This window comes from Haliaeetus albicilla, chromosome 23, assembly GCF_947461875.1.
Source record: "Haliaeetus albicilla chromosome 23, bHalAlb1.1, whole genome shotgun sequence".
Classification (NCBI taxonomy): domain Eukaryota; kingdom Metazoa; phylum Chordata; class Aves; order Accipitriformes; family Accipitridae; genus Haliaeetus; species Haliaeetus albicilla.
This window is the reverse complement of record NC_091505.1, coordinates 5,000,008-5,012,135: the sequence shown is the minus strand read 5'-3', so window position 1 is coordinate 5,012,135 and position 12,128 is coordinate 5,000,008. Positions and strand designations below refer to the sequence as shown.

Here is a 12,128-nt window from a genome sequence, read left to right as displayed (position 1 = left end):
TTGAACTGCAGAACTTAGATGCTTAGTCCAGTACCTGCTGGTCCTTCTTGGCCAAGATCTCCTGGGCTGCCTTTGAGTCCATTGACCCCAGTGTTTCCTGGGTAGCCTGGTTCACCCTTGAGTCCTTCTCTCCCTCTCTCTCCTGAAAGGATAAAACCAGACAGCATGCTAGAGCACAAGTAAAACTGGAGAAAGGCAGGAAGAGAATGAGAAACACATTATGCTGAGGCTGCAGCACTTGTGTCTGCTTAGCCACGGTCTGGGCCCTGGACGCCAAATACCAGTGCAAGTTCACAAGTTCCTCCTCAAGAAGTGAAGTGGGACCCAGCACTAGAATTGGGCTGTTCTCAGACATGTTCATTATCATCCAGATTTGTGCCCCACCTGGATTCCAGACTCCTCAGATCTCACTTCCAGGAGAGGACTGAAGTATTTAAATGTATAGATTACAAAAATAGCCAAATTGGGCAATGCTATCCTGTTTAATCTCTAAAATTTTGCATTCTTGAAGTGAGGGCTACTTTACCTGGGAACCCTGGGTCCCCTCGCTCTCCTTTTGTTCCAGCAATGCCAGGAATGCCAACAGATTCTCCCTGCTCACCTGAAAAAGAAAGACAAGGTGGGGATGCCACTCCCTAATTGACTGTGGGGAGCAGTTTTCAGGGCTGCTTAATAGCCTTGTTTATGAAAATAAACCTTGCCTATACTTCAAATCCATGGAGCAAACAAAAACAATAGTAAGTGACGTACCTGAGTTTGAAAATGCTCATAAACAGCAATGGATGCAAATTCACTCATGTGAATGCATAATACAAACATTTATGGGTAATTCCACAACATCCTGCCCTTTATAGTTTTGACAGAAGGAGATGAGAGAAAAGGGTGCCTCTCGTACTGTCCAACATGCTTCACACAGTGCTGTGGCCAAACTTTCAAAGGACCATAAAGTATTTAGGCATTTGGCTTGGGACTGGTCTCATCTGAAGGAAGCCCCTTACAAGGGGACATGTACTTCAGAGCCAGTCACTGGAGAGCAATGGACACTTCTAGAACACTACTCATTCATTTTAGTCATGAATATTAGGGCTGTGTGTGCTGAAAGACCATGTACACTATGAAAGATTCCTTACCCTTTGGACCAGGGAGGCCAATAGGTCCTGGGAATCCAAGTGTTCCTGTGATACCATCCGAACCCTGAAAAAAAACCACCAAAATTTTGCTTTTTATTCTTGCTCTTCCAAGTTTGGGTCATGTGGGATAAAAGACCACAAAGATGTAGGAAGAAATACTATCCGAAGTATCATTCAACAGTATGAGCCAAACAAAAACAATCTGGAAGTTTTGTAAGGAAAAATCCTGCCAGTTTCTATTGCTTTGCTACAGAAGTATGAATTAGAACACAAGATTTTCCTAAGAGCACTTAGAGAAGATGAAGACACTTAAGAAGATATTTACCCTCTCTCCTGGCATTCCTGGAAATCCTATGATACCATGTGTACCCTTCTGTCCTGGCAGCCCAGGCTGTCCAGGTGGACCAGGGAAGCCTGGGTCACCATGAAGACCTCTCTCTTTGCTTGCTGACCCAATTGGACCAGGGAGACCAGGCTGCCCACGGCTTCCTGGGATTCCTTTATCACCTGGGTTATACAATAAAGTATAATTTAATTTCATAATACAGACATTCAGCTCATTTGGGCCAATTGACCTGTTACCCAAAGCTCCCCTTAAAGAGAAAGAAGGAATGGCATTAGCTCTGCCAAACAGAGCTTCAAAGGAAAATCGTTTTCTAAAAATTCAGAACTGCCATATGCAAATCTTGCTAGAATGTGAATGACAGAAGATAAAATAGTAATACTGCGGGTGCTGTCAAAAGGATAGACCATACTCCCCTGAGAATAAGCACAGTTACTGAACAACTGATACTGGCAACTAACTACAATGTTGTGAAATACCTCTAGGTCCAGGGAATCCTCCAAGTCCAGCTAATCCAGGATCTCCTTTGTCTCCTTTGAATTGCAATGCCTGTTCTGGAAGCCCAAGAACAGGAAGACCAGGTGGACCTACATCACCTCTGTCACCTGAAGAAATAAGAAGTCAGAAAATCTTGCAAAATAATCTAACAGAAAAAGGGTATAACACTAGAAGCTGGCAGACAAAAACAGAACTTCCATGTGATCTGATGCAAATTCATCAGTAAGTGCTCAGCATCTTTGGCAACCAGGCCAAAGTATTTTCCAAGGAAGAAAAGAACACAGTATTTAGAAGAAAACATTAAATATGAAGACATCTCAGAAGGGCCTCCTAAGTCCCTCTGCTGCACACCCACCAAAAGCCTTTCAGCTGTTTCTCACCTTTTTGACCTTGGAGTCCCACAGCTCCAGGGTTCCCTTTTCCTCCAGCTGTGCCAGGAGTTCCTTTAAACCCATTCACCCCTGGGACACCAGGCAGGCCTGGCATGCCAGGGAAACCAAGCAGGCCAGAAGACCCTTTCTCGCCTGTATAGAAAAGTTGAGAAATAGAAAGGGAAAATTAGTCTCTTCTGGTACACCGCATTCCAACCTAGCTGGCAGGTAGAGGCAGCATGGGTCTGGCCAATCACCCAAGTCTAGGTAGTAAAACTTCATGACACAAGCACAGCACGGCCACTTGTCTCACGAGTCTTCACTCATGATACTTTAAACCAGCACTTTTCAGATCACCTTTAAGAGGCTGGTCCTGCTTCTACTGGAGAGCAAAACCCCATCAATTTCCAAGAGAGCAACATGCAGTTACATAGCTCTATTGCTCTCCACCTAAAATAACCCAGAATTCTCCAAGTAACCAGCTACTGTATTGGTGCTTAATGACCACACAAATCGTAAATTTTTACTTCCTATTTGGTTTGTGCTTCATTCTCTCCCTTCTATAAATTTCATTCGCTGTTCCTCATTGCTTCAATTTTCCTGTCTTTCTATCTTGATTTACATGGTCCTTTGTCCACAAGGGCCCAAGTCCTTTAAGGTGGATCTCCTTATAACCAAGATTTGATAATTAAATCCATAATTCGTAATTCATAACTCAGCAGCAAAACAAATGCATTCCAACACTAGTTGGGCATTCATTCTCTTCTGACAAGTTGGGCCTAAAACCTGTACCAATAAGGCTATGTTTTTGTGGGCACAGTAATGTCAGGCTATTCCCCTAGTGGAACACATACCTTTTGGCCCAGAAAAACCCGGACGTCCATCTTGACCAAAAGGCCCAGGTGGCCCTAAGAATCCTCTTTCCCCAGGAGATCCTGGAGCACCATCAAGACCTGGGAAGCCTTTCATACCAGCAGGGCCTTGTGGACCTACATCCCCAGCCAAGCCTTTGACTCCAGGAAGTCCTGAACCAATACAAGAAAGAGCTCAATAGATTATGTCACACAAACATTAGGAGGATTTGCGGACAGCTTCCCAAACTGTTTAAACACAGCATTGTTTTTAATATGACAAATGGACCTTACGGCACATGCAGCCTACTAGAAGGCATAAAGCTTAGAGTTGCAAAAGCATTAGTCATCTAATAATAAAATACCTATGAAAAGGGTTACTGCCTACATCACTACACAACTGGCAAGAGTGAAACCCCTTATGATGTGTCCATTTTTGTCTCCTTTGCCAGACACTGAACTGTAGCGCACAAGTCTTACCTTTATCATCAAGGCACCAAACCAGAATGGCGAGCATCATTACTGTCAGCTTCTGCTACCTATGCCGTCCTCTGGGTGAACCAGAGATCAACTGGAGAGGCTTGTTTTTACAAGTTTCTTTTCCACCTTGGTAGTTAAAGTGTTACTTCTCAAGAGCAGATTGCTCACTAAGGGAACAAGCTTCTGATTGTGCTGTCACAAAACCAAGATCATATGCACTATTTTGCCTCTAAGTGTTTCAGACTGTTTCTAGCTGAAGCTTTGTAATGGTTTACAATTACAAATAAAGGCTCAAACCATTGAAAACAGAATGCTCAGATCCAAAGGGAGGAAAAGAAGGGAAAATCAGGTGGCTTCTGAAAAATGGCATTTGCAGCAGTAGCACCCAATATACGAGCTTTGTTATACTCAGGGCTAAAACATTTTAAGCTACAACCCAGTATTTTTTAAAGCAGAAGATGAAATGGCTGCTCTATTTAAGAAGACAAAGAAAACACACACACTTAAAATCTGTACATGTTAAGGATTTCCTTACAGGTTTCAGGCTTTGTTACTGTCTGAGCATTCTCACTACAATGGTTCTTTGCCTTCTGGTTTGATTAGCAATAATAAGGGGTATCACCTATAGTCAATGCAATTCTTGTAGCATTAAAAGCTAGGTTGTTAGTCCATGAGCTTTTATGCTACACTGCATTTTCTCACCTTGACAGCCTATGTGAAGAACCCATAACCAAACAGTGTGACATCAGAAATGGAGAGTTGATGATAAATGGAATAGAAACATGGTGAAGGAAAAAACAGACAAAATATATAAACAGAAAGAACAAGGGTACAAAAGAACTTAATGATTCAGAGAGACTACAGCTGCAAAAAACTTAATCATTTGGAGCTTATCATCCTAGCAATGGGAGGTTTTTAAAAACAGTTGAAGGAAAGTCATATACGGCATACAGTCCAAAAAATGTAAAACAATAGAGAGGCAGAAGCAATGTTAATGTCAAAATAAAAAAAAAACAACTTTAAAACTCTATGATTTTCATCTCAAATGATGTTACTACTTTCATTCATTTGTTGTCACTGTGCTCCAGCACTGTCTTTCTGTGTGTCAGAACAGACGAATTATGTCATAGACCATTATCTACTAATTCCCAGGTCTCTCTCCGCTGGGTTCTCAAGTCTTGCATATACTGTTATCATGGAATACTTTAGTCCGTGCAGATTGAGAGATACTGCTGTACTCAAGTGGTGGGGTTTTTTCCCCTTAAAGTGAAGGGAAATAAATTTCTCTTCTGCCCCAGTGAAGAGAAAGAGAAGACTTAAGTGCTTGTTCTGAGGAAGCCAACAATTTTTCAATCTTATCAAAGTCACATTTCAAGCAACCTTATACATTAGAAATTAATTGTCATGAAAATGGGAAATGAAGATTAGTTAATGATAGCATGTAAGAGCAGAGATGTTAAAAATATCAAGACATTTAAGATGCTTTCTCCTATACTTCTTACAGTCTTGGGCAACATTTCTAGGCAGGAGTTATCCAGTCATCAGAGGCAAAAGGCTCAAATGCTGCACACTGTTACCCCTAACAAGAGGTAGGAGCTCACTCTTAGCAAATGCCAAATCTCTCCCACACTTCCTCAACATTGCAGCATTCAGCTTAGCGACTTGTCTTCATCTGAAGACATTACATACCTGGTGCTCCTGCAAGGCCAACTGACCCCAAGGGTCCTGGTTTTCCCTTAATGCCAAAAGGACCTCCAGGACCAGGAGGTCCCCGCAATCCAGGGACACCCGAATATCCTGGATTACCCTGTTCACCTTTAATACCTAGGAGGCCTGGTCTTCCATCTAACCCTGGGAACAGAGAGGTGGGAGGTTATAGAACAAATAAAACAAAATTCACACTTTTAACTAAAAAGTGAGTTTTAATAAAAGCCTTTGAGTTGCATTAGATTCTAAGAGAAAACCAGCAAATTGCTGCCACCTGTGAGCAGCTTAGAGGATTGCTAACACAGTAGCTTAAAGAGATTGGAAAGAGGAAAGATTTTTGAATGAGAAACAGTTTGATATTCCCAGATACAAGCAGTATCAGTGCTTACCTTTTGGTCCTGGAAATCCAAGATCACCTGTAAGCCCTTTATCACCTGCGAGTCCAGGTCGGCCACGCTCTCCCAGGGCTCCGCTCTCAGCACCAAATACATCTCCAGGAGTTCCTTTTGTTCCGGCTAAGCCTGAAGCACCCATTTTCCCAGGCAAACCATCTGTTCCATCCAGTCCTGGAAGTCCTTGTGACCCTTGCTCTCCTCGAGGCCCAGGGAAGCCTTAAAGAGAAAAACAGTAAATGTCACTCAGCAGAAGTACAGAATACCTGGTTCCAATAGAATCTCTGACAAAATCAACATTTAAAAAATTTCCATGCAAGATAAAGTTGTTTGGAAAGTTGCAGAATGTTTCAGTACTGAATTAGAAACAACAGTTCATGACAGAAAGTGATGAAACTGTTTAAAACAGTTAAAATAGCCTTTCATATTATTCTTTTTTTTAAAAAAAAGAAAAGAATACTTTAGGAGTATCTGGGAGCTGCAGCTAGTTGCAGCTTTACAAGCTTGGTTTCACTAGATGGCAGATTAGGCAAAAAGGACAAAAAAAGGAGGAAGATGGCCATTTCAGGCTACAGACAGGCAGTATCTCACTACCACCATCAACCGCAAAAGCTCCAAAGATGTTATATTCATCACACCTTTCTTACTCTGTCCTCTGCATCAGACAACTTCTGGGACTGTGGGGCAGAAGACACTGGCAGCCTCGGTACAAGGACGACTGGAAGTACTCTCCCTGTACCAAGCAGACACTAAACTGCACTGCTGTGTGGATGTGCCACACTGCTCAGGGGTTATGTCCTGAAATCAGTGACCCCATAAAGATGATATCCACCCTTAATGTAGTGAAAGGATTAGAGATTTCTTCAGCCACATCCAGAGAAACCCAATGGATACGCAGCAACATAGCTTTGGGAATCATCCCTCAATACCTCTGCTTCTTGCTCTTTATTTACACAGCCATCAGACATTCCGACAGATAAAATGAGTCCAAAACCTGTGTACAGCGTGCCTTTATGGCTTAAAACAAGCTTTACACTAAACTTGTAGTTAACCTAAACTGTTATAATGCACATGACAACAGTCTCTGGAGAAACAAATTGTGTTGGTTGTCCTCTTTTCTTCCAGCAGCAATATAATATTATAGGCAAGTAACAAGTATCTTGAACATTTCTTTTGTTTTCCTCCAAGCTGCAACTCTTTGCTTGCAGAGATTGCATTTGGAAGGAGCACAGTGGAGCCTTCAGTGGAGCATTATGAATGTACCAGGCAGAAAAGTGTCCTAAAAGGTTGGGCAACTCTTTTGATAAAATATTGTACACATTAATCAGACAATAAAAAGAACTCCAGTAACTTCCCTCTTACCAGGTTCCCCTTGCAAGCCTATTATTCCTGGAGACCCTGGCTGTCCTTTTGACCCATGTAATCCAGGTTGGCCTGGAAAGCCAGGAAAGCCTTTGCTGCCTTTAGAACCTAAGGGTAAAAATATATTAATAAATAATATTCATGAATGAATAGTAGAAGACAAAAACATAGCATGAAAAAACAGGATCAAATCTTTTCTGCAAAGCTAGTGCTAAAAATACTCACTCGATACACAATTTAAGCTAAATAAAGTCTCAAAGCTATGGCTCTTTCATCAGCTACATAAACACAGAAGGAGACGGTTTGTGTTCAGAGACTACTTGAAAGGGAAAAAATGGTGCAGTCATTATGATCTTCCATGGGATTTAAGCCTAGTCTCTTTGGGAAAAAAAAACCAAAACCCAAGAACATTGTTCTGCCAGTTAACTCTCTGGAATAACTATCACTCGGAGGAGATTAATTAGCAGGTATTATCTTCCTTGAGGAATAAGTGCTTCTTGGTAGTCAGCCAGTGCATTACAATCAGCTTGACTCCCTACCTGGCAATCCTGGAAAGCCGGGAGTCCCTGGGGGCCCATATGCTCCAGGAACTATGCAGGGCAAGGTGATACCTAAAACAAAGAAATACTGAGGTTGCACACAGCCCCTTTCAGAGAAACAGTCAGAAGAGGAACATTTAGTATCCAGATGTTTTTTACAGGACATATCATCAGCGGCTGTGAGTGAACTTATGCACATCAAACACTGCTGTCATCTCAAATATGTGATGTTACAGAAAAGAAAAGGCATTTGGAACCTGGCAATTGTCTAGTCTCATCCCTACTACTGACTTACTGCATGACCAGTAAAAGGTAGCAACTACTGCTGTGGAATACTTGTAGCATGATATCCATTGCTTCCACTCGGCAACTGGTTCTCCCTATGGTAGGGGCTATGCAACAGGCACTGAAAAGGCAGTCTGTGCCTCAGAGAGCTTAAGGTCCAGGCTGAGAGCTTTCAAAGTCAGTGGGAGCTGACAGGTGTACCTAACTTTTAAAAACCGAGGATGTTTCTAAGCTGTACATAAACAGTACACTATAGTGTGAAATACTAAAATGTGCACATGCAAGGTAAAATACATACCTAGGGAATATTGACAGGTGTTTAAATAAACCTGTCACCCAAGATTTTAGGCCAGAGAAATGCATGCATGGAGGGTAGAACAGCAAGGATTTTGCATTTCAGCCTTATTCTCCAACTGCTTCTTCTACAGTCTGTCAGAGTAAGAAATAACCACATGGCTTAGGAGTTTATCAGCAGGAAACAAGACTCGGCAATTGCAAAGCTCTTTGACTGCCTTCCACCTCTCAAAAAAAGGCTCTATTTTTACTAGCAATCCCTCTTCAGAGGAAGGAAATTTATGTGGCATTATCAGCGTTGCTAGCACACCAGTTTTACCTGAAAGATCTCAAACACTTCCAACATTCCTCCTTGTAGGTCACTGACAATTTGAAGTCACATTCACAGTCACAGAAATTATTATCACAAAAACTAATTCAAGAATTTCCAACTCCAGAAATGCTTCCAGTTATTTTAAGAGGAGTCTGTGCTAGAACTCAAGAATTAGCTCCTATGCTGTAACAGCTGGCTTAGCCTTAAACTATCATACACTTTCTAAAAATGAAAATCTAAAGGGCTTTAAAAGCTATTTAGTCAGAGAGACTACATACAAAAGATGACTACTAAAGCAAATTTGGGGAAGAGAGGTGGGTTTTTTCATTACTCTGAACACTTCTATATGCACAGAGAAACAGTTGCCTAACTGCACTGTTGCCCAATATTTGCTAATTCAAATCTGGCATCAACTAGAAGGCCCATTAAGGATGAGATAATGAGGTATCACAGACACATTGTTTCTCATTTCCCTACAACTCTCTTTGCAGGATCATTCTATTCAAGCTCCATGCCCAGACTGACAAGCCAAATTTATTCATCAGCCATTCAAGAGCACTCCAAATTGTGACTGCTTTCAGTTCTGAGGAGGTAATCTGGTCTAAATCAGGCAACACTGGAAGTATTTCTTCCAGCACAGCAACAGGAGCTAAACACTCTTTTTTGGAAAAGATTAACATTTTCAGATGACTACCAGATTTTATTAACAAAAGACCCTGAGTCAAACTATTTCCTGGATAAATCAAATCAAATCAAATCAGTGGACTTCTGTATGGATAATAAATATGGCTTTTGTTTCCGACACTGACAGTGAGAATAGGGGTCTCAAAATGACATAGGCCAGGACAAAAACTCATAAAGTAACCCAATGCATTTTTTCTGATGCAAAGAGTGTAAAGATCCCTGTGATTTTTTTGATTGAAACAGTGCTAAGAACTGGTTCAATGACATACTTCTTGGGTTCTTCTCAATAGATTCCAACTCAGTTCACAAAAGGCTGCATGAAAATCTTCTGACTTCGATGTCTACGTCCAACCAGAGATGGAAAGTTGAGCTTTCAGGTTAGGGCCCAGCCCCAAACCTAGTCAGGGTAGGCAGATTTGAGCACCCCTCTCTCATAGTGCCAAATGACAGAAAGTGATTCCAGTTTGACCTAGCACTTCTACCCTTTTTCATTCCATCCTCAACCCTAATTATCATGATTTCATTATTCTGTCTTGTGTGACTGATTTCATTATTCAGACTTGTGAGAAGAAAGAACAATCCTATCTCAAATTCTAGCTAGTCAGGAGCTGCTAACAGGTATCAGCTCTAGTATAAAGAAACAAGCAAGGCTTATGTGGAAAGTGGGATGTAGCAGGGAACAAGAGGGAACACAACCCCCAGGGTGTCTCATCTGCTCACATACTGAGATGCTATGCAAATTCTGAAGGAAACATCAGAACATTTTCTACTTTGATGTGAGAGAACCAAAGGTCAGTTCTCAATTCATTACTTTTATCTTGATGCAAGGCATTCACTGATAGCAAAATTCATTTAAAAATTACTATATTCATGACAACGTATCTACACAGAGTTGCAATAACACTTCCATTCTTACACAAAGCCAAAGCATGCTCTATTTTTATCTGTGACAGCAATTCATCTTCATAGTCAGCACTCGCTTTAAGAACAGAGGTTCAAAACTAAAATATCCATAATCCAATTTATGCTTCAAATGGATATGGGCAACAAATACCACAACTGCAAGATGTTACACACACATTGCTGCCTGCACTTGGGTACATTTTGACAGGGCATTCTTTTGATAAAGTAAAAGCTAAATGGTAGGAACACAAAATAAAAATTCCAGTTCTGGTCTGCTGCAATCCTATGTGAGCCTGATGTTGAACACTATCAAATAAAAAGTTGAGGTCCATCATCTCAGAGACATTTCCTTCTCAGACACAGTACAATAAAGAATGACATTTTTCAAAAAGCAAGCATTTTGGGCAGCAACTGGCATGGAAAGGGAAGTTTAATTAATACTGTTGCATTCACATCACATGGCTTTAAGGACTCTCTTACGTCAGTTTTCCAAAAACAACTCTGTACAATAGCATATCCTCTATTTTACATTATTAGCCAGCAGCAGAAGACTTGAACAATGGAAATTCCATGTGAGGATAACTGAAAAGCAAATAGGACTGTTTCCTTGTCTGTTTTGCAAAATGATGTAAGCAAGGCTTAGTGTAAAAATTATACAAGCAAAACTTAGTGTTCCCCAGCTACTTAATACCTTACATTATCACAGTTTACACAATAATATCCCAGTATCAAGGAAATTAAACAATTATGAAACCATCATGTCAGGCATAAAAGCAAAATATAGGCAATTCCAATATTTTTGATTAATCTCATAATACCAGGTAAAATCAGTCTAGCTTTTTATAAAATACTGAGTTAGACTTTTCCAAAGCAAGACAGTTTCACCCTGTTTTGCTGCATGTGGCATGAACTCGAGCAAAATTCCTCAGTGGTGTCTTTGACGTGGTAACTTCAGTAGTTCACAGTCTCATTTTAAAAGTGTTTCCTCATTTTCACGATAAGGCCTTTCAGTCTGTGCAGTATAAGAAATGATTATTTCTTCCACCCACACACATTTCTTTAATATTAGATGAAACTTAGTACATCAAAGGGTTTTTTAATGTATGCAAATTATTTCCTAGTATGGAGGGAATGATGCATTCACTAATTTTCTTACACATCTCTATGGAGGTGCAAAGTGAACTGGCTAATGACTTATTCACACTTTCCTATATATTCTGACTATAGATACTCTTCTACAAAGGACCATTCATTGTTAGCAAAGCTTTGATGTAGCACTCATAATAAGCTGGCTTCTGATGCGCTTTGCAGAATATCTAGAGTTCACATCATGCACAGAGCATTTTACTTCTACTTATCTTATAGTGCAATTTTAATTTAGTGGATTTTGTAAGAGACAATTTACCAAACAAAGATGTAAGCATTCATAGCTATGAATTAGTAAAGCTTTTAGCATTTAGCATGTGACTTGAATTGGAAAAAAAGCTTATGCAGACTGTTCCAGGGGGACTTTAATGCTAGCTGTCACCTCACCCCACAACAACAACCCAGCACGACACTGATGTGAGGTAACATGCCATCCAGCATGTCTGTGCAAACTTCCCAGTGCTATTCTGGCCTAGCTCTCACCTCCCCCTGGGTTTAAGGCTCCTCTGCCAACTCCTCATACTGCAGTAGTCTTACCGCCAAGGTTTTTGAACTCAGAACATCAGTTTATCAATCCAGAAACCTGTGCAACAATATTATGCCTGCAAATATACTATTGATACTGACGGAATTACAAACCTAGAAGCCTAAGTATACACAGAATGGAAAACACACTGAAAATCAGCAGTGGCAATGAAAAAATACTGTTTATCTTAAATTATATTTCAATGGCTGACATGGAATAAAAAGATTGGGACTAGCTCTCTGCAGTCATTTTGTTATGAAAACATTTTCCATAAACGTTTAGACATATGACCTTCCATGTAACT

General features: G+C 40.6%; 1 protein-coding gene across 3 annotated transcripts in view; it reads right to left on the bottom strand.

The window, feature by feature from the left end:
- The window catches only part of COL4A6 (collagen type IV alpha 6 chain), a 140,860-nt gene that overhangs the window by 11,685 nt on the left and 117,047 nt on the right, over nucleotides 1-12,128 (bottom strand). For all 3 annotated transcript variants that reach the window (XM_069810975.1, XM_069810976.1, XM_069810977.1), the window contains exons 25-35: nucleotides 7,674-7,745; nucleotides 7,135-7,242; nucleotides 5,770-5,991; nucleotides 5,363-5,524; nucleotides 3,197-3,367; nucleotides 2,352-2,495; nucleotides 1,953-2,078; nucleotides 1,456-1,637; nucleotides 1,131-1,194; nucleotides 527-601; nucleotides 35-142 (exon numbers count right to left, since the gene is read on the bottom strand). In XM_069810975.1, the coding sequence (XP_069667076.1) occupies nucleotides 35-142; nucleotides 527-601; nucleotides 1,131-1,194; nucleotides 1,456-1,637; nucleotides 1,953-2,078; nucleotides 2,352-2,495; nucleotides 3,197-3,367; nucleotides 5,363-5,524; nucleotides 5,770-5,991; nucleotides 7,135-7,242; nucleotides 7,674-7,745 (1,434 nt within the window). The remainder of the gene's footprint in view (nucleotides 1-34; nucleotides 143-526; nucleotides 602-1,130; nucleotides 1,195-1,455; nucleotides 1,638-1,952; nucleotides 2,079-2,351; nucleotides 2,496-3,196; nucleotides 3,368-5,362; nucleotides 5,525-5,769; nucleotides 5,992-7,134; nucleotides 7,243-7,673; nucleotides 7,746-12,128) is intronic.